This window comes from Trichechus manatus, unplaced genomic scaffold (assembly GCF_000243295.1).
Source record: "Trichechus manatus latirostris isolate Lorelei unplaced genomic scaffold, TriManLat1.0 scaffold00175, whole genome shotgun sequence".
Lineage (NCBI taxonomy): Eukaryota > Metazoa > Chordata > Mammalia > Sirenia > Trichechidae > Trichechus > Trichechus manatus.
The window spans coordinates 2,694,305-2,717,136 of NW_004444111.1; the positions used below are offsets into that span (position 1 = coordinate 2,694,305).

At 39.9% G+C, this 22,832-nt stretch overlaps 1 protein-coding gene across 1 annotated transcript in view; it reads left to right on the forward strand.

Moving 5' to 3' along the window:
* Positions 1–22,832, forward strand: part of KLHL14 (kelch like family member 14) — a 106,868-nt gene that overhangs the window by 66,978 nt on the left and 17,058 nt on the right. Inside the window, exon 3 of the mRNA XM_023741181.1 lies at positions 21,021–21,110. Within this exon, the coding sequence (XP_023596949.1) occupies positions 21,021–21,110 (90 nt within the window). The remainder of the gene's footprint in view (positions 1–21,020; positions 21,111–22,832) is intronic.

Consider the following 22,832-nt stretch of genomic DNA (forward strand, 5'->3'; position numbering starts at 1 on the left):
TTAGAATTTTGTTCTACATCCTTCTCCAGCTCTGTCCAGAACCCTCTGTTGTGATCCTGGTCAGAGCAGTCAGTGGTGGTAGCCGGGCACCATTCGTTAATTCATTTTTATGTATTTGAGAGTATGCAAAGAAAAAATCTTATAAGAATATATTTTATCCCAAGAGGAATAAATATGGTGATTTACCAAGCAGAAAGTAAGAGAAAGAGTCAAGGAGGAGCCCAAGGGTTTTGGTGTGAGCAGCTAGAACAGTAGAGTTAGCACTGACTCAGGTGGAAAGGAGCGTGTTTGGAGGGGAAAGCCAGGGTCCGTTTGGGAGCATGCTAAGTCGGAGAGCTCGATTTAATACTCAAGTGGAGTGGCATCAGTGCTTCTAAGGATGTGTGACTTGAGAAGATCACCAAGGTAGTGAGTGTGGAGAAAGGTGAGAAAAGCTTTAAAAGGACAAGCCCTGGAGCATGCAAAGTTTACAGACTGAGGCGGTAGCAACCAGCAAAGGAATCTGAGCGGGGAACACCCAATCAGGTAGAAGGAGAAGCCAGAGAGAATGCTGCTCAGAAAACTGTTTGATGCAGAGTGATCTGTTGGTCAAACGCTGCAGATAGATCACACAGGGTGAGCACTGAGAAGTGACATTGGATTTAGCAATGTGGAGGTTAATTTAACAACAGCTGTTTCAGTGGAATGATGAAGCTAAAATTTAGTTGGAAAAGGTTTAAGTGAAAATGGGAGGAGAAAGCTTGGAAACTTTGAATAAAGACAACTCTTTCGAGAATTATTGATGTAAAGGGAAAAAGAAATAGAAGAAGTAGGAGGAGGATACTATATGGTTCAAGAAAGGTCTTTTTTTTTCTTAAGGTGGGCAATATAATAGCATGTTTCTCTGCTGATAGGAAAGGTCTGATAAAGAAGGAAAAATTAATGAAGCAAGACATGATCAAATTGTTGGAAAAAATATCCTTGAGTATTCAAGAGGGAATGGGACCTAGTACACAACTGGAGGATTTGACTTTAGAAATAAGCGTGAATGGTCTATCCATAATAACAAACGGAAAGGCAGAGTCTGTGTATACTGGTACAGGTAGTTTGGTTAGTACAATGCTGAGAGCCTATGGGAGTTCTTTTCTAATTGTTTCTATTTTCTTAGTGAAATAGAAAACAGTGTCATTAGCTAAAAGTAAATCAGAGAACAGCTGTTAGAGAGTTGAGGACAGAGAACAAGGTGTGAAATAGTCATTTAGGACAGGAGTCAGCACACTTTTTCTGCAAACAGCAATATAGCAAATATTTTAGAATTTGCAGACCATTAGATCTGTGTCACAACTACACAAGTCTGCCATTGTAGCCCCAAAGCAGCCATAGACTGTACATAAACAGATGGATGTGGCTATGTTACAATAAAACTTTATTTATAAAAACAGGCAGTGGGCAAGATCTGGTCCATGAGCCATAGTTTGTTGGCCCTTGATATAGGAGAATGGGATAGTGAATGGTCTAGAAAAACATAGTAGGAATTTCAAGCAAGGGCAGCATGAATTTAAAATGAGGTCTATTCACATAGTGGTATGAATTTCTCCAGACACGTTCGGGTATGTGGGTGCTGGCAGGGAGATGGGAAGGAGATGGAAATAAGCAAGATTTGGTTTTGCTAGGCAAGCATGAAGAACGGAGAAAAGGGAAAGACAACTGAGCTTGTATGCCAGGAAATGAGTACAAAGGTAAGCTATGGACTCCAGTCTGAGGCAGGAGGAAAGGACAGGAAGATCATGAGGGACAGTGAAGTGCAGGCAGGCTTAATGGATTATAGGCCTTTCTATTAAGCCTTTGATGCTCAGATACTTTTGCTAAGGAAAGAGGACAGTTCATTGGCTAGTTTATTGAAGAGCAAGAGCTAAATAGTGATTAAAATTTGTTGGGTGGCAACGCATAGAGGGACCATCATTCTGTGCGATAGATGCAGTGTTACCCCATTTTATCAATGGGAAGAGAAGGAGAGTCCAGATGGAGTTGAAAGTAGTGTTTGAATGACAGCCTTGATTACAATAATTGTTGTCAGGGGCTGTCGAGTCGATTTTCAACTCATAGCAACCTAATATGACAGAGTAGAACTGCCCCAAAGGGTTTTCTAGGCTGTAATCTTTATAGAAGATCTCCAGATCTTTCTCCCACAGATCAGCTGTGGGGTTTGAACTGCCAGACTTAGGGTTAGCAGCTGAGAGCTTAACCATTGTGCCACCATGGCTCACTGATTACAATAGTAACTCTCTTATTTATTAGGATTATTCTCTTTCTTCTTCTCCTTTGTTAAGTGAAAATTTACTTCCCCTCCCCAAATATTACATGTACCCATTGTTATGTTTTAGTTTATGGGTTTTTTTTTTTTTCAATCTGGGCTCCCACTGTCCCATATTCCTTGCCTCTTAGCCTTTCCATGTGGCTTTGTTTTGCTTTTTCTGGGTCAACACTTGAATATTTTTATACTCTTCTTTCTCTTTCTCTTTTTTGCCCCTATAAAACTTTCTCTCTTTCATTGAATTTCTGCACTTTAAAATGGTGAGTTTTTTTAGTTTAGCAGAAGCATACTCAGGTGATGCAAGAACATTAGCAAAATCTAAGGACATGATCTACTCAGTATTCACAGTGTTCATGCTTTACTCCCCACCTTAAACCCTTCAAGGCCTTTTTATTGAGAATAGTAGATGTTTTGGTATTCAGGGACCTCCATGACCTTATCTCTCCCTACTTTTCCAACTTTACATTCCATTGCTCCTCAAAACTCACTTTATACTCCAGCCCCACCGAGCTGCCTAACAGGTCCCCAACCACCACGCCTTTGTGCACACAGATGGCATTGACTGGAATTCCCAGAACCCCTCTCCATCTGTCCATTCCCCATCCTTCCTGCAAAGGTCCAACACACATGTACCTGTAGCCTCATTTTCCAAGACCAGCTAAAAAATAAAATTACTCTTCTCTTGCCTTATCTTTCTCAGTACTTTGGACCTCTATCCTATTATTTAGTACAGTCTGTGTTAAATTTACATGTCAGTGTAAATTTTTCCTCCTAATAGTCAGAGACTATGCTTGTATTCCCTTTTTGTTTCAAACACAGCACATAGCTGGTGTCTGATACATGTTAGTTATAATTAAATGAAATCTCTTAGCCTTATCATGCAACGAGTGTTATTAGGAAGTGTGTTTAAGCCACTTTAAATGTTACCACCTGACTCTTGAAAATTTGGGGACCTGTGTCACTTTATCCTATCCGCATGTTCAGATATAATCATCTGCCCCAAAAAGTCAACACTATATGATGATTCAGTTCTACATTCAATCCATGTTTTAGCAATTTCATGCTTTTATTAATAAGTTAATGTAACAAGTGAACAATGAATAAGGAAGACTGAAGAATTGATGCCTTTGAATTATGCTGTTGGTGAAGAATATTGAATATATCATGGACTGCCAGAAGAATGAAGAAATCTGTCTTGGAAGAAGTATAGCCAAATTTTTCCTTAGAAGCAAGGGTGGCAAGACTTCATCTCACGAACTTTGGACGTGTTATCAGGAGTGATGAGTTCGGGGAGAAGGACACAGAGGTAAAGTAGAGGGTCATCGAAAAAGAGGAAGATACTCAATGAGACAGATTGACACAGTGGCTGTAACAAGGGGGCTCAAACATAGGAACGATTGTGAGGATGGCGCAGGACCGGGCGGTGTTTTGTTCTGTTAGGGTCGCTATGTGTCGGAACCAACTCTACGGCACCTAACAACTACAACAAGTGAAGGAACATTGCTTATTTGGAGATGTTTTGTCTTTTGCAAAATTAAACAACGTAAGAATATTTGGTGGAGGAATTAGGGAAAGGGAACAATAAAGGAATTAACTTTTATAGTTTGTAATGGCTTTGGTTCTTTACGTAAATTATCCAATTTAATTGAATTCGCACAATAGCCCTGTAAGGTAGATATTATAATCCACATCTTGCTGATGAAGAAAATCAAAACTCCTAAACTCACACAGTTAAGTGATATCAAACCTAGGTCTGTGTGATCCTACACTGTCTCCCATTTTAAAAGGTAAATCGTACATAAACCTTCAATACTGAACCAAGTAGCTAAAGCTACATGCTTATTAAATTACTATTCCACCTTAACCATGTAGTTTTACTTTCTCTATTTGAAATGTAAAAGTATAGGATGCTTTGGTTGCAAGGAAGAGAAATCCAATTCAATATAAATTAATTATTTTGTCATTAATTTACCAGACATTTATTGGGCACCTACTCTGTGCCAGGCATGTTTCTAGAGTCAGTGGTGATCAAGACAGTCCTTGTCTTCCCTATGCAGTTAATATTCTAGCTGTTGTTAGTTGCCATCAAGTCAATTCTAAGTCATGGCAACCCCATGTGTGCAAAGTAAAATCGCTCCATAGGGTTTTCCAGGTTGTTACCTTTCAGAAGCAGATTGCCGGGCCTGGCTTCAGAGGTGCTTCTGGGTGGGTTCAAATCGCCAATCTTTTGGCTAGTAGCTGAACGCTTAACGGTTTGCACCACGCAGCCTAATATTGTAGTACAGAAATAGACTATAAATAAACACACACTATATAATGTTAGGCATTTTCAAGTGCTATTAAGAACACTAAAGCCGGGCACGGGAGTGCAAAGTGACAGGAGAGGCCTTTATACATGGAATTGCCAGGAAAGGTCTCTCCAGCAGACACTTGAATGAAGCGATGGAGCAAGCCATGAGAATATATGAAAGCAGGAACACAAACAGATACCTGTACACCAGTGTTCACTGCAGCCAGAAGGTGAAAACAACCTAAATGACCATCAACAGGTGAATGGATAAACAAAATGTGGTATATACATACAATGGAATATTACTCAGCCATAAAGAGAAATGAAGTCCTAATACATGCTACGATATGGATGAACCTTGAAAACATTATGTTGAATGAAATAAGTCAGTCACAAAAGGACAAATATTATATGACCACACTTCTATAAAAAATCTACAGATATTTTGTATAGAGACCCCCAAAAATATGTATAGAGACCAAAGTATATTAGTGGTTACCTGGAGTGAAAAGGGAGCCCTGGTGGTGTAGTGGTTAAGAGCTCGGTTGCTAACCAAAAGGTCAGCAGTTCAAATCCACCAGCCACTCCTTGGAAACCCTATGGGGCAGTTCTACTCCACCCTATAGGGTCGCTGTGAGTCAGAATTGATGGCAATGGGTGGGTGGTGGTGGAGTGAAAGGGAAAGAAGCAAGAGGGACTCATTGCTTGGGGGGCACTGAGCTTCTCTTAGGGGTGATGGAAAAATTTAGAAACAGATCATGGTGATGGTCGCATAACACGAAGGGAGGTTGGGAAGGTAGTCAGGGGTCAGGTTATATGGTCCTTGTAAGCTATTGTGAAAACTTTAAAATTTAAGAATAATGAGAAGTAAGAGAAGAACTGAATAGGAGTGAATATCATGGTCTGACTTATGTAGAAAGCTCATTCTGACTGCTAGTGAAGAATAAGCCAAAGGGAGCAAGAGTGGAAGCAGAAAGACCCATTAGGAGGCTATTACAAAGGGGATTTATGGGGATACATAACCAGGAGGTCAGGGTGGCACCGACTTTAGGGATGAAGTCCTGCCTTCCATGTGGAAGACTGGGGTTTGCTTCTCAGCCAGTGAACCCTGTGTGCAGTCACCACCCATCTGTTGGTGGAGGCTTGTCTGTTGCTATGATGCTGAACAGGTCTCAGTGGAGCTTCCAGACTAAGCTGGATTAGGAGGAAAGGCGTGGTGATTCACTTCTGAAAAATCAACCAGTGGAAACCCTATGAATCACAACAGTCCAATCCTGTTGTACATGGGTTACAATGAATTGGGGGCCAACTCAACAGCAGCTAACAATAAAGAAACAAAATTTGAAAGTCCTGTCAGGATATTCTCTGTAGGTGTCATGTCTTCTTACTACATGAGCTTCTTCTTTGCTCAGACCTGCTTCTTTTCGGCTGCAGGCAGCTCCAGGGTCTGTGGTCAGAAAAGAAAGGGTTCTTATTGTCAGCTCTGTAAGAAAAGCCCCTTTGAACAGCATAGTTGGGGTCAGTTGACCATCAGACCAATCATTCATTGTCCCACTACGGTCATTATGGACCTAGCTTTGAGGACCAGGTATTGGGATGCTCTAATGATAGCTAGAAGAGACAGCAGGATCAAAACAGGATCATTTTCTTTTGTATTTTAAAGCAGAGGGATGTAATGGCTAGGGAAAGATTGAAGATGGCACATCAGTGCCTGACTAAGCCAAGCCCCAGTGACTTGGTCCTTATTTAGATTTCTGACACAAAGCTACCACACCATTGTATTATTTCTTCCAGATGGTCTCAGATACTTGTATCAATGTCTTATCTAGATTGCAGATTTCCTGGGAAAATAAAAAGGGCCATAGCATCAATTTCTTTGGTAAACCTCTAGCACCTCTGATGGGACAATGCTGGGCATTAGTGGATTCTCAAGAAAAATGTGCACATTGATTCCAGCTAGAGGAAATCTGGAGCCCATTCTTCATCAGCTAACATCTAAGGAAGTCTCAGGAGTCTAAATAGTCCCTGCAGATTGAGATGAATTAGTCTTGTCATAAATACATACATCTATAGTCAGTTTATTGAACAAGCTTCATATATGGGGCCAACTGAAAACAACTTGATCTTTTTCTAACCACTGATTTTTCAAACCCTCTCTGTTGGATATTTCTCTGGGCTATACCTCAGGAATTTCTTACAGCTGCCGTAGACATTTTTGGGTATTAAATCAAAACTTTATTCTTTAAATATGTTTGAAGTTTCTCTGTCTCCTATTGTGTCAGGGGTCCCCAAGGGCCCTGATGATTTGTTAGGAGGGCTCACAGGACTCAGCACTCAGCAAGTAGTAGTACTTACAGCTATGATTTATTACAGCAAAATGATAGAAAGCAAACCAGCAAGGGGAAAAGGAGCGTGAGGCTAAGTCTGCAGAAAACCAGGCACAAGCTTCTACGAGTCCTCTCCCTGTGGAGTCACACAGGATGCACTTGTTTCCTCCAGCAATGAGTTGTGACAACACGTGTAAAATATTGTCTGGGGAAGCTCATTATAGATCAGTGCCCAGGGTTTTTACTGGGGGACTGGTCACTTAGGTTTCCTCTGCCTAACACATACCGAAATTCCAAACTCCCAGAAGGAAAGCAATTATTCAGCATAAACCAGATTGTTGGTACAGTTTAGGCACAGTGAGTCACTCTTATCGGTCTGGCAATAGTGAAAACCCTCCCAAAATCCAGGGTCTCAGACCTGATATTTTAACTCTCTTTTCTCCACACTTATGTTGACATGAGGGTGTGCAAGGCTAACCTGCCCTGGAGGAAATCAGCCTTCCTGAGTAGTCTAGTTCTACCAGGGCTAGGATGGGGGTGGGATGGGGATAAAGGGAGAAAAGCCCTTAATTGCCTGGTGTTTTTAGAACCTGGTATTTGTGTTCTTCAGTAGGCAAATGCTGTCAAGCTGACTTTGTTTTCTGATGAGCTGCTTTTATGCGTTCTGTGATGAGCCCCTCTCTGCAGATGTCTCATATAGCATGGGCTATCCACCACATAGCTTCTATTAGGGTCAACTTGACCTGGCAATTAATCCTCTTGGGTAGGGAGGCGGGGAATCCTTTCAGGACACCTCTAGCCAAGCAAGCTTCCACAGTATCAACCTAGACCACAGGAGGGTACTGGCTACCTTGGCCCCAACAAACCCAGAAGTACAGACCACTCCCCACCAGCTGTCTCCCTGACACTCCTGCCAGAGACAGCTCCCATCAGACTCTTGCCTTCAGACTTCTCCTTGTGCCTACTAAACCCCAGGAGGCACAGGGAGAGCTGACCCAAGAATTATTCCACCACTTTCTACTTTGGTCCCTGGAGACGACATCATTTGCCTTTTGAGGGGGTGGGGAGAGCATTCTCTTCTCCTCCTGTGGATGGAAAATGCATAGTATTCCCACAATCTCCTATGACCACTCTTAAAAAAAAACTCCGACTCACTAATTGTGTTCCCTCTTCAGTCTCTATATAGGCTGAATGTATGTATATGTGCGTGTGTGTGTGCGGGGGTGTGTGAACCAGTCAAAACAAGAACCAGTTTGGGGATCACTTAGTAAATCCCGCATAGATGGCCTGGCATATATCTTTAGATTAGCTTCAGCATTAAGACTGCAGCCTAAACCTCAACGCAGGAAAAGTGTCAAATATTCACACACATTCATAAATACATTCATAAATAAATATTGTTTAACATTCAGTAAATGTCTAGTTTTTCCAGTAAAAAACAGTGCCAAAATGGAGAAAAGGGATCTTCAGTATTCATCGTATAGCCCTATATATTTCTGTCTTGGGACCTTCTCAGCTCCAGTTCTTCACTTTCTCCCAGTAATACAGATTTCAGAACTTTCTTGAAAGGCAGCACTAAGCACCTCTTCATGGCCCTGACCACCCACCATGGACTCATCTCCTATGATCATGGACTGCACTTGAATTCTCCTTGTGTGCTATAAGCTTCCAACTTGGTATAATCTTGATTACCTGGCCTAACTGTCTAGTTCCTACTCGCCGTAACACACACATACACAAGCATTTGTGTCAGCGTGCACATGCACACATCATGGAATGGCCATGGGAGGATGTAGAACAAATCCTTCTGAATCCTTGCAGTGAAATATCCTTTGAGTTCAATAAGTGCAATAGCTCCACTAACAGACTGAAGCATCAAGAGCAAATGTGGTGAAGGGTGATAGAAAAAGATCAAAAGTATTGCTCACAGTGATGATGCTACCAACTCCCACCAGGACTACCAGGCGGTACCAAATGTCAGGAGAGATTTAATTGGAGCATAGGTCACTACTGCTGGATTGTCCAAGAAGAAAGTTCTCAAGAGGGAGGTTGAATAGGATAGTTGCCTAAAAGGGCAGTGTAGATACCAGTCTATCACTTTTATTTGCTCCCACATTCACCAAACACATTCTTTACGACCTCCATGCCTCAATAAAATAGTTGATATTGTAATAATACTATCAATAGTATGGAAATATTTTAGAAATTAATCTAATTTTAGCCATCTATTTTTAAAAAATAATATAATTAAAAATAATATCTCCAGGATTTAGTCCAAGGCCAACTGTATTTCACATAGTAGGGGCTCAATAAACATTTGTTGAATGAATGCTTCTTTTACCAATAGTGACCTTTGCTGCTAGACTGATTGGAAAATCCCTTTTCATCCTTATGATTTAACTTAAGCCTCACTTTCTCCCTGCAGTTTTAGTCACTTTCTCCCTGGTGTTTCTACTGCTCTTCTCTCGGAGTTCGCAGTATCCTGTTTATCTGTTTACATGTTCTGTCTCTCTCTCCACTGTGAATGCTGGAATACAGGGATGGTGTCCAGTTAATCTTTATATGCTCGGAGTTTGGCACAATAACTAATAGTTATTCAATGCATATTTTTGAGTGAAATGAATGAATGAGTTAATAAATAAATGATTCTTAACTGGACCTTTTTACAATTCATGGGTTTTTAAGTGAACCACTAGAATTTTAAATTCCCTCCAGAGATAACCCTTTCCAATATTTAGTACAGGCAGTCCCCAGGAGTTACGAATGAGATCCTTCCTAACTATGCCTTTAAGTCATATTTGTAGGTAAGTCAGAACAGGTGCATATGGCTCTTATTTAGCCTTACTTTAGTGCAAGAGAAGTCTCGAAGCCTTTCCGATGATTTAAAATCTGTACATGCAGCAAGTGAAGGTGATTGTGATGAAGGGTTTGTTGGGAGTAGGGGTTGGTTCAATAGTATCAAAGTGAGGGCAAATTTACATAACGTTAAAGGACAAGTACGAGCTGTCTGTAAATCGGAAAATCGGACGTTTGTAACCCGGGGACTGCCTGTATATGTGATCCTCATCAGAAAGCACTTCCTTATTCTTAAAAAGTTTGTGAGGGCCATCTAATATAATCCACTGGTCCCACCCCGTCTGGAGCAAGGGAGAATGAAGAAAACCAAAGACACAAGGGAAAGATTAGTCCAAAGGACTAAAGGACCACAACTACCACGGCCTCCACCAGACTGAGTCCAGCACAACTAGATGGTGCCCGGCTACCACCACCGACTGCTCTGACGGGGATCACAACAGAGGGTCCTGGACAGAGCTGGAGAAAAATGTAGAACAAAATTCTAACTCACAAAAAAAGATCAGACTTAACTGGCCTGACAGAGACTGGAGAAACCCCGAGAGTATGGCCCCCAGACACTTTTTTAGCTCAGTAATGAAGTCACTCCTGAGGTTCACCCTTCAGCTAAAGATTACACAAGCCCATAAAACAAAACTAAACTAAATGGGCACACCAGCCCAGGGGCAAGGACGAGAAGGCAAGAGGGAACAGGAAAGCTGGTAACGGGGAACCCAAAGGGAGAGTGTTGACATGTTGTGGGGCTGGCAACCAATGTCACAAAATAATATGTGTATTAATTGTTTAATGAGAAACAAATATGCTCTGTAAAACTTCATCTAAAGCACAATAAAAAAAAAAAAAACCACTTCCTTATAAATCCTAATTCTAAGGATTTAAACCATATTACATATGTATACCTCATTATAAGGATTTATATCACACCTATTTCCTCTCCTCCCCCCACCCAAAGGGTGACAACTATGGGACCACCATCTAAGAGAATTTAAACTATTTAGTTATCAGTTTGATTATCCAGCTGCCATAACATCCACAGTATAAATAATCCTGGTTCCCTTGACCTTTCTTCAAGGATCTTATTTTCAAAACTTTAAAATAGTATGTGTTTAATTTAAGTAATTTTAATAAACTTTATTTTTTAGAAGTTTATGATTTACATAAAAATATTGAAGACATTACAGAGATTCCAATGTACCCTACACTCAGTTTTCTCTATTATTAGTAACCTGTGTTCAAATAGTAGGTGTGGAACAAAGAAAAGTGCTATGCCTCGCTCCCCCAGAAGAATATGATGAGAAGACATTGTGTGTCACTTGGGAAAGGGCAAACATCAAAGCACTAACATCAATATGTCTCTGAAAGCACCTATAAGCAATACACAACACTTTATGAAACAGGAAAGAATTAGTCTTTGAAAGACATTTCTGTTTTCATTCCTAAAGATTTTTTAGTTTACAAAAATGAAAATAAAACTACATTTATATCCTAACCACCAAGCTAGGGAGAAACCAACATAACAACTATTGATACTGTGATAACACAATTATAATATGATAACATTTTAGTGAAAATATTCTAATTAAAGTTAAAACAAGACTTTGAACATTAGTTTTACTTAAATAACTAATAGAGGCCCTAGTTTAAGTCACCTTAGTCTTGCTGATTATTAGCACTTTCCCCCAAGTTAAGTGTTCAGAGCTTAAGCTGTAAATCAACAAGGATATGTTGAAGGCCACTATTAAGTGTTATGATAGTTCCTGAAGAAATACATCTCAGTTCTTGAAGAGCTTACAAACCTCCTTCGCTATATGTGTTGCATATAGGGCAACATCTGTCCTGGACACCATAGAATCGTAATCTAGGATGCATTTTTCCTTCCTTTCTGCCGCCTTCTTCCTTTACTCCCTTCCTCCTTCATATTTTCTTGTACCTATCATATTTTTTACACCTTCCAAAAAAGTAAAATCCACGGCCTTTCTTAGCAAGCATTCACTAATACTTGCTACTAACATTTATTGATTCATTTAATTTGTGCTAATTACTGTATTAGGCATAAAAGCTATAATGATGGCACAATCTGAGATCTATTACTACGTATTATGCAATGTGCTAGTCATAAAGCTATAGAGATGGCAAAGTAATCCACCACTGTGTACTAGGCACAATGTGCTAGGTATAAAACTATAGTAGTGACACACTCTGCTCCAGAACTATGTGCTGGGCACTGTGGTAAGCATAATGCTATAGAGATGACACAGTCTGCCCTCAAGGAACTCATAGGTCCTTTAGGGGGTAACAAACAAAAAACAGGCAATTTTAATATATGTTATCACTTGACAAGGGTGGTGAAGGTGTAAAGGCATGTTCTAAGTGCAACAGCTGTACAGAGGAGGGAGTGATAAAGCAAGCATCATGGTCAGGAAAACTCTCCATTACTGTTTTGAACTATGAAAGAGAAACACGCTCTTCTGGGTCTTTCACAGTCCCCAAAACCTGACATTTGTGCTTTATTTTTTTAAGATGGATGCGTCTTGAATGCACTTAAATCACTTTATCCCCGGTGACTATGGGAATTTGATTGAGTGTGAGTAGAACAAGTCAGGGTGAGGGAGAAAGTTTCTACAACCTTTGGGTTAATTCAGGACCTCAACCAACTAATCAATAGACTCAGACCCTACAAATCTCTTAGGGGGCTTAATTTTCCAGACTAACTGTCCATTGTGATCAAAGTATCCCAAATTTGCAAAATGTTTGCATTTGTTTGTAATTTGAGGTATGCCAAAAAAAAAACAAAACAAAACCTGTTGCCATCGAGTCAATTCTGACTCATAGCAACTCTATAGGACAGAGTAGAACTGCCCCATAGGGTGTCCAAGGAGCAGCTGGTGGATTCAAACTGCTGACCTTTTAGTTAGCAGCTGAACACTTAACCACTGTGCCACCAGGGCTCCATTTACAGGTATTAAAAAAAAAAAAAATCTGTTGCCGTCAAGCTGATTCTGACTCATAGTGACCCTATAGGACAAAGTAGAACTTCCCCAATAGGGTTTCCAAGGATAGCACAGTCCAAATCTAACAGAAAATAAATAAATAAATAAGAGCCTTTTTCATAGTGTCTTAGCTTCCCAGGGCTGCTGCAACAAAATACCACAAAGTGGGTGGCTTTAAAGAACAGAAACTTACTGTCTTACAGTTTTGGGGGCTAGAAGTCCAAATTAAGGTATGGGCCATGTTGATTCCTTCTGAAGGCTCTGAGAGAAGAACCGTTCATGCCTCTCTCCTAGCTTCTAGTGGTTCCTGGCAATCCTTGACATTCCTTGGCTTTCATCTATCACTGTAGTCACATGGCTGTCCTTCTGTATAAGCCTCTGTGTCTGTTCTCTCATAAGATATCACACAGATGGGACTAGAATCCATCCTACTCTGATACGACCTCATGTTAGCTGATAACATCTTCAAAGATCCTATTTCCAAACAAGGTCATGTTCACAGGTACCAGGGGTTAGGACTTCAGCATATCTTTTTGAAGGACACAGTTCGATCCATAACACATAGGTTATTTATTCAGTAAATATCTATTAAGCACCTGCTCTGTGTAAGGCATTTTACTATGTATCTGCTCCATCTCCAAAGATGTATTGGCCAAGTTGCTAGATCTTTGCAGAAAGACTGAATGGTAGGATTAAACAAACCAGTGCGTTTTTAAACATTTATGTTTCTCAATTGCACTACTATAAAATTAAAGAAATTGTAAAAACCCTCTATGATCCCATAGCAGGGAATACTCATCCAGTATTATTAAAGTAAACCATTTTTTTAGGTTATATTTGTTTTCAACAGCATGTAATTACTATTTGAATTTGCTTCAATGAGTAAATATTTCACAAATACATATTCTAGCAATATCATGCTTCCAAAATATAAACATTTGTTTATCCAGTTTAGACAACTCCATAGAAAAGAATACTTTAAAAACAGAAATCACATAATTATAGGGTATTATAAATTATGATATCAAGAAATTAAAACTCAAAGGAAAAAATGTGTAAAACACAAATGGATTTTAAGTGTACAAAAAGATGCCCAACCTCTATCATAATTAAATAAATGCAGATTTAAATTTTAAATAGATAATTTTTCACACACCACACTGGCAAAGATACAAATGTAAAAAGGGGTACAACTTGGCAATATCCATCAAAATGTAAAGTGAACCTATTCTTTGGCCCAGAAATTTCACTTGAAGGAATTAATCCTACAGATAAGCTCCTGTGTATGAGTGTTGTGTGCATGGAAGAATGCTCAACACAACACTGTTTGTAATAGCAGCAACCTTTAACACATATCTGAGTCCCATCCCCTTATCTCCATCCCCAGTGTCACCCTTCTGGTCAAGCTCCCATCATCTCACGTCTAGACCAAGGAAGGAGCCTCCTACCTGCTTGTCCTCTGTACGCCTACAGCATCAACAGTAGCCAGAGTGACCTTTCTAAACCATAAATCAGATTATGTCATTCTGCTGCTTAAAACTTTTCCAATATATTTCCATCATGCTTAGAATAAAATCTACAACACTCATCCTGGTTTGGAAAGACTGCTATGACTCAGCTTCTGCCTGCTTCCTGACCTCATCCACTTTGGCCCTTACCCTCCTTGCTACAGACCCAGAGGCCATCTCTCTGATTCTCAAGCACTTCCAACTCATTCCCACTTCAGAACCTCTGCGTGGATTCTTTCCCCCCATTTTCTAACAGCTACCTCCTGGTCCTTTAAATCCTACCTTAAATATCACTCTGCAGAGAGGCCTTCCCAGACCACCCTACCTACAATATTAAGCAGGCACTTACTGTCAAGCACATCATCCCATTTTATTTCTCTTTATATTGTCTATCATCAAATGGCATTATTCCTATTTATTATTTGTTTGTTTGTGTTCTTTTTATTCCCTATAAGCTCTCTGAGAGCAGGGACCTTGTCTGTTAGTTCACTGCCATATTATCAGCACCCAGAAAAGTCTCTGGCACATAATGAGGATTCAGTAAATGCTTGTAGAGTAAATTAATAAGTGGTCATCAGAAGGGAATGAAATAAAATATAGGACATCCATTAAGTGGAACACTGTGCAGTCGTTAAAAAGAATAATGGAAGACAATCTAAGTGCTATCTTCTGACCACACTTGCAACATTGCACCTGACCTACCCTCTGTCTCCCTCTTAGGCCTCATCTCAGATCCCTCTGTTCCTGGTCTTCTTGCTGTTCTTAATACATTTCAAGATTGTGTCTCAGTGCCTTTGCACTTGCTGTTCCCTGCATCTACACTCTGCATTCAGTCAGTTCTCTACTCACAAGTCATCTAGCAGGAAGGCCCTCCCTGACCACTGTCAGAACTCCCCACCCCTGTCACTCCCTCTCCCCTGACCCTGCTTCACTTTTCTTAATTGTGATTCCATTTGAAATGAAAAGTGCATATTTATTTGTGTACATGTTTATTAAGTGCTTCCCCTGACTAGAACATTCCTTGATGCTCTACACCATGACCTCCCCAGCTGGTAGAACATTGCCTGGCATAGAGTAGCTGCTCAACAAATATTTGATCAATGTTGAATGAATGAATGTACTGTTAAATGGAAAAAAGCAATGTACAGCACAGGGTGTCTATAGCATGCTGCTGCCATTTGTGTTAAAGAAAAGGATTCATATACATACGAAGTCTCTCTGGAAGGGAAACAAGAGTACGGTAACAGAGACAGCCTCTGTGATAGGGAATTGAAAGGCTAGGGGTCAGGGATGGAAGGGAAACTTATTGGTTCTGTTTATCTTCTTTTTTTTTTTTTTTTTTAAGTTACATTTTTACCATGAGCATTAATTACTTTTTCAAAAGAATCAGGAGTATGTCATATTTGAGAGTTTTCCAAATTTATGTATTTGATGTCAAAAGGAAATCAAGGCCCTCATAAATGTGCTAACTAAATGATAAATAACCATTTATTTAGCAATCCTGTATTCTTGGCACAGCCCTATGCAATCTCTGGTTAGATGTTCATGAAAATTTGTGGGTTGCAAAGAATACCTACATGTTTCTGCTGGAAGAGGTATTGTTGTTGTTAGCTGCCATTGAATTGACTCCAACTCATGGAATTTTTATACAATAGAACAAAATGCTGTCCGGTCCCACATCATCCTCACAATGGACAGCATGTATGAGTCCATCATCACAGCTATTGTGCCAGTCCATCTCACTGAGGATCTCCTGTACTCTCACTGGCCCTCTGCTTCACAGTGATTGATCCTTCCTGATGACATGTCCAAAACAAGTGAGTTGGACAGTGTTTTGTTGTGATCCATGAGATTTTCATTGGCTACTTTTCAGAAGTAGATCACCAGGCCTTTCTTCCTAGTCTGTCTTAGTCTGGAAGCTCCACTAAAACCTTCCATTATGGGTGATCCTGCTGGTATTTGAAATACCAGTGGTATAGCTTCCAGCAACACGCAAACCATCACAGTATGACAAACTGAAAGATGGGTGGTGGGGAAGAGGTATACATTCCTTAGATATAAAATAAGAGGGAGAATAGAGTAATGCAGATCTCTAGCAGAATAAAGCCTTCATAAATACAGACATGCCCACTGGAAGTTTTATGTGCCAAGAAAAGGGCTTCTGGGCCCAAGATATTTTGAATTTACCTGAAAGATTGAAATAAGTCCTTAAAAACTATATATATAGATATATATATTTATATATATGTGTATATTAATAGACTCTACTCATCCTTAACTGGCAGATTTTTTCAGTGTTTGTCTGGCTTCACCAAGCAAATCTACTTTGCTTTAAGAAAACTATGTAAATATCCAGGTTTATAGAAAAAAAAATTTGAAGGAGGGTCTACTTGCCTTATTTAAGAATTCCTTTAAACATCAAACTAATAAACACCTTTAAAATATGATTCAATGTAAAAATTATACACAATTTTCAAGAACACCATCATTGAACACACAGGTACTCAGTAATTACTTGCTGGTTGGATGAACATACCTATTGAAAATCAGTAGAGTGAAATGGATACGAGCGTGGTTTGGGATCCAGATATCCCTGTGTTTGGAGTCTATCTTTGCCATTCACCAGCTGAATATGACCTTCAACAGGTTCGTTAGCCCCTCAAGGCCTCAGTGTTTGTTGTAGAAATAAAATGGTGAGTAACGCCTCGCTTGTAGTTAGTTGTGTTAATGAAATAATAGAAGTGGAGTACCTACACAGTATCTGTAACATAGTGTTTGGTAAATGGTGGTTATTATTGTGAAAAGTAACACAAAACACTCTGAGGGTGTGACTCTTAGTTTTCACATCCACAACGACCAATTTTGTGCATAACATTCCATGACGTTTTATTGCACTTGTACAGAGAAGGATATAAGATTTTATGTAACTGAGATTTTTATGGTCTTCAAATTATGAGGAAACAATTAACAGGTATACAAGATAATTGTGGCAGAGACTGACACAGCTTACAACGATTACTAATGGCTATTTACTGTGTGATGATTAATGTCGTTCTGCAGAGTAAATACTGTGACTTAATATCCTCTCCAGGTTTATTTTATAGTATTACCTACTGCCTACTTTCTTAATTACAAATATTAAATGTAAATGTTCATCTGATTTCCCAGACTAGGATAGAATTTTGTGGTGACGAGAGTGGGAAAGGCAAATTCCTCACAAATTGCTTCAAATTTAGAGACTGAATGAATTGTTCGCTCGGATGATCAAAGGTTTCTTGTTTTTGCACTTTGGCTTTTTTTCCTTTCCTTCTAGCACTGCCAGTTTGTTTAATAAAGTTGAGAATTCTTGCAAAGGGCCTTATAAACACGTGTTGTTGGATTTTAAATCTGATTTGAAAGTGCCTCTCTCCTACTTCCTCTGAGTAAAGTGACCTTTTTAAATGGAGGGAAGTGGGTTTAGATGACAGTCATGATAAATGCGGTCATGTTCACTCAATAAAATAAGGCCCAGTGCATTTGAGGATAAATCAGTGAAATGTACAGCCCCACCTGTCTGTCTCCATCATTCATTTCCACTGTCACTTTCACAGTGGCTGATGGATCACAGTTGCTGTAAAATTAGACAGCCTTTAATCTCATTTCATCCTGATTAGCTTCTCTTTACCCTTTCCCTCTAACTCACTGACTGACACGCTAAAAACTCACACTGGGCTGTATATGGACATAGAGCACAAACTTCGCCTCAAATACCTTCTTAGGAGGGCCAGGCAGTTGTTCGTTCACCTCTGGAGAAATCTGGAAAAGAACCAGGCATGTATTCGCGTTATTTAAAAGACCATCAATAAGCATAGTACCCAGTGCCATTTTAAACAAGTTGTTTACTCTTGTTCACTGCCCTATTTATTTTATTTTCCTTCAGATTTCATCAGAAGCCTGTAAAACTCAAACATTGATTTAATATAGCTTTTTTCCTAATAAATTTGAGAGCATTTTACATTCGGAATAATTTCAAAGAGTTATTTGTGTATGTTTATAGCCTCTCAACTTACAGTAATAATTCAGAAAAGACAATAATTCAGAAAGGAGAATACTGGAAGTGCCAAGAAATATAGCATACAAGGTTTTAAAACAAAAGTAAAAATGTATAGCTAAATGAGAATACTTTCAAGTAGGCTTTATATTAGGACTTACAATGCTTCCTCTCTCTTACTTGGAAGGGTTCAATAGTTAGCGAATGTGCAATGGTTTCATTTGTTTGCATAGCGCACAACAATAGGGGTAATCAAATGAGAAGGAGGCTTAAAAATAAATCATCTATTATTTCCTTCACTTAATTTCTGCTTGCCTGAATGGAGCAAAGGAACAGTAAGAACAAAACACAAGTGTTGTTATATTTTTAGAAGACTGCGCTTTGTTATAAAGCTGGACTTCTGGTTAAAAGCAAGGGATTAAATAGAATTTGTAAGATTTAGGAGTTGAACTGACCAAAAGTTTAAAATAAATATTCAAACAGTGGCAGTCATAAAGTAAGTTGGTTATAGTTGATAGCCTCTGTTCCTACACTCATGATGTCTCATGGTGAATGGATATATCCCGGGTGAAAACTGATGCTGAATAAGCTGACACAGGCCATATGACATTACGATGAACTAGAATAGCACCAGGCTGTTCACAGTATAACATGGGCAGCCTAGTTTGGGTTCTGGTATTTGGAGACCAGCATCGTAATCTAAACAATGATGAGTTAATTTTTTTTTAAATATGCTCAAGAGTCCCTGGTGACACAAACAGTTAAGCACTCCACTACTAGCCAAAAAGTTGGCAGTTTGAACCCACCCAGAGGCACCTTGGAAGTTAGGCCTGGCCATCTGCTTCCAAAAGGTCACAGCCTTGAAAATCCTATGGGAGTAGTTCTACTCTGCGCAAATGGGGTCGCCATGAGTTGGTGTCGACTGGATGGCAATTAACAACAACAATGGAGACTAAGGTGCAGGAGATAGGACCAAAGGAGTTGCTTCAGAATGTTCCACTGGAAAAAAAGATGTTTAAAGTATGTTCAACCTTAGTTGTTCGATGAACCTAACATATATTCTGCCCTAATGGATTCTGAGTAGCCAAGCCTGCAGGACCTATAGGTCATAAGCATTCTCCAAAGCAATAAACTGAGGATTAAGGAATCTAAAGGACATTCCAGATACGACTTCCTAAATCAGCTGACCTAATTGAAGAGGGCACAGATCCACTGCCCACCCAATTTCTACATTATCCCCAAAATCCAGAGTTTGCGTATCAGTGCCTTCTCCCTGGTGGTTATAAGTTCAAAAACAATGAGCATTCACAGTCAAAATAAATAACTAAAATAATCAAAACTCCTAAAACCCTTTAGTAAGAAGTTTAAATGATCTGATTTACTCTTTCACAAGCTGGTCTAGGTTTCAACACTATGCCTGTTTCTTAGTATTTTTATTTATATATCGTGGCCTGCCTAAGTGTATTCTGAGAAAAATAAAATATAATAAAAACAAAATTAAAAGAGAAATATATATCACCCGGAATTATTGAGATAGGCTGTTTCTCTCTCCACCCTCTTCTTTCTCTCTTGGCATTGGCAAAAGAGCACGAAGTAAGAGCTGGCCCTGACTCATATTGATTTCCCACTGCACTGGTTTCTTAAGTGCTCTGTTGATCCGTGTCAAGCAATAAGTTTCCTGCCTGAACATGCGCATCACCTCCCCATTTGTCCTCACCTAGATTTAAGGTGCCCATATGATGAGCTGAACAAGGACATCATTTTTCCTTCTGGTGTCACTGGGCCCACACCACTGCATGTGATATGATAACTAATGCTGTGTAAGTTTATATTTACCATATGACATTATAATAGCAGAGACTAGCACAGCACAGTGCACAGGGTGCCAGGGGAAGCCTACTCTGGTGCTGTGTGTCCCCCTGAAGGAAACAGCAACGGGAACAAATACGAAGAAATCTAGCTTTAGTGGTTTTCTGAATAACGCCCCCGCCCCCCGCCACAGCCACCACACTTGGGCAGAGAGAAGCGAAAGGCGAGGAGAATGGAAATTTGTGATGTGCCTGACAGTTTTTATCTTTGTTCCAGAAGAGCTCCTAAGCAGATAGATAGATAGAAAATGTGTGATTGTGCTGCTAATGACATTGTACAGGAAATTAAGCATATACATTTGGAGGAGGCATTAAATCAGCAGGACCTTAATTTAAAAACTTAAAACTGTATGGAAATTCAGCTTGCTCATGGCTGTGGAATAGAAAGCACCCAAGCTGTCTGAGTCTGTTTCTGGAAAGATTGCCAGCAAACCAAGTTGAGGCAGAGCGTCTTCATGGCTCAAAGTGCATTCAAGGTAACTTCTTCCAAGAAGTAACGGCAGCCCTGACCATATGGAGTGTCAGTCATTGTTTCAGAATGCCGTCTGTATCATCAGGCAGGTGAGGAAAACGTAAGATCCGAAAGCAGCATGACAGGTTGTTCTTGACTAGCTTGTGGAATAACATTATGTAAAATTAATCAAAAGGGGTTAGGTTTGAAGCTGCTGTGAACACACCACTGAGCCATGGTGTAGGGCTCTCTGGATTGGCGGGCGCCCCGCTTGACTGCCTAGGCTCCTTTCTTCCTCCTGACTTGGTATCACGTTTTAGACACTTCACTGAAAGCAAATAACTAGTGAGCCAACGTATCAAGTTCTAAGGTGGAAAATTTCATGCGTTTTTTTTTTTTCTTTACTCCAGTTATGCCATACAACAGTGCCCACCACTGTGTTGTGGAGGTAGAAAACTTCTTGTTCGTGTTGGGCGGAGAGGACCAGTGGAACCCCAATGGTAACTATTGAACAACTGCATTCTAGGTGCTCGACCAGTACGTGCGTAACAGAAGCATGCCATGTTGTAATTACTCCAGAAAACATATGCCTGTGAAGCTGGGACACACGATACGATGACAGTGAATTGGGCTGACAATTGGAGGGAGGGTCAATCATTGAGCTGGCAGAGGACATGTGCAGCAGAGCATTCACTCATTGACTGTCTGGGGATTTGGCGTGGCAGTGACGCCCCAGCCCCTCTCCTTATCCATCCCCTGAGAAATGCCACACGCATAAGCACAAGCTCCCTAGAGAAAGGTATCAAGCTGCTGCCATTAAGAATTTTAACCACCCTCTCCACCACTCTTCTCCCATTTTATCAATATAATAATGTGGTTGCAATAAATAAGCATTGTCTCCAGTCGGGCTGTACGTGATTTTAGCTGAAGTTATTTTGCTGCATTTATTACTTGAGACCCATTCTATTTGCTGTACCCTTTGCTAATGCTTCTTCCACAGATTATCCATTATTGTCCCCATTGGTGGGATCACTTCGTAAATTTATCACAAAGAGAAATTTTAACATTTTAACACACTTCCCAAGCCAAACACAAGGAGAAAACTGGGCCTTGCAAAATACACAAAATTATCAAGATATTTTTGGAAAGCTTGCACAGGAAGGAGGAGTTGCGGTTGTAGCCTTCTGTGTAACAGAGATAATTATGACTAAGAAACCATTTAAAACAGCTTGCAGGTACACATTTGTACTTTAAAACCCCAGAACATCCAGCTGAAATTACATACACTGCATATATTTTATGGTGAATGTTCTCTTTCAGCATCTGCACCAAGGCAAATTATAGAAAATTGTTACATCTGTTCTTTCTAGAAAATCTTAAAGGAAAACAATCCAGGCCACCCTCTAAGAACATTTCTTTTAAGAGAGGGGGACATTCTTTCTCAAGACCAGCAGCTTTGTTGTTTCATATCTTTCACTGTAGGAAAGGAGACAGTTCTTGTGCTTTGTGAGTAACAGATTTGGAACAGCAGCAAGAGTGATATTTAATACCACTCCTTGAACTTATCTTTGCAATGATGGGTATGATGTGTTACCAGAAAATTCTGACATATGTACAATCCACTGTAAACTCTCCATTTGCTGTTTAACTTATCCCTCCTTGAAAGTGATTTGAACTGAATAGAGCATGTGTAAGTAAAGACGCGATGGGAAGCCATTGTGTGTATCTAAACAAAAAATCTGCAGAACATCTTTTTGAAGGCCAGATTAAAAATACACCACGACCAGAAAAAGCTGGAAAGTCCTGGTTCTGATGACAGTGTTCTCTCAGCCCACCTCTCTTGCAAGGTGGAGTAGGCCTCTGTTAAGTTACCTGTCTTGGTTGACAACTCAGTTTTCACCAAACACTATGACCCTCCCATTCCTGAGTTAGACTGTAATCAGCAACACAGGAAACCTGTCCCCTAGGTTTGTGCCTATACAGTAAATCCCTGGGTTACAAACAAACGAACGTCCGATTTACAGACAACTTCGCCTTGCCCTTTAATGTTATGTAAATTTGCCCTCACTTTGAAATGATTAAACCAATCTCTACTGGCAACAAATTCTTCATCACAATCACCTTCACTTGCTGCACATGCAGCTTTTGAATAATTGAAAAGACTTAGAGCCTTTTCTTGCACCAAAGAAAAGCTAAATAAGAACCATATGCACCTGTTTTGA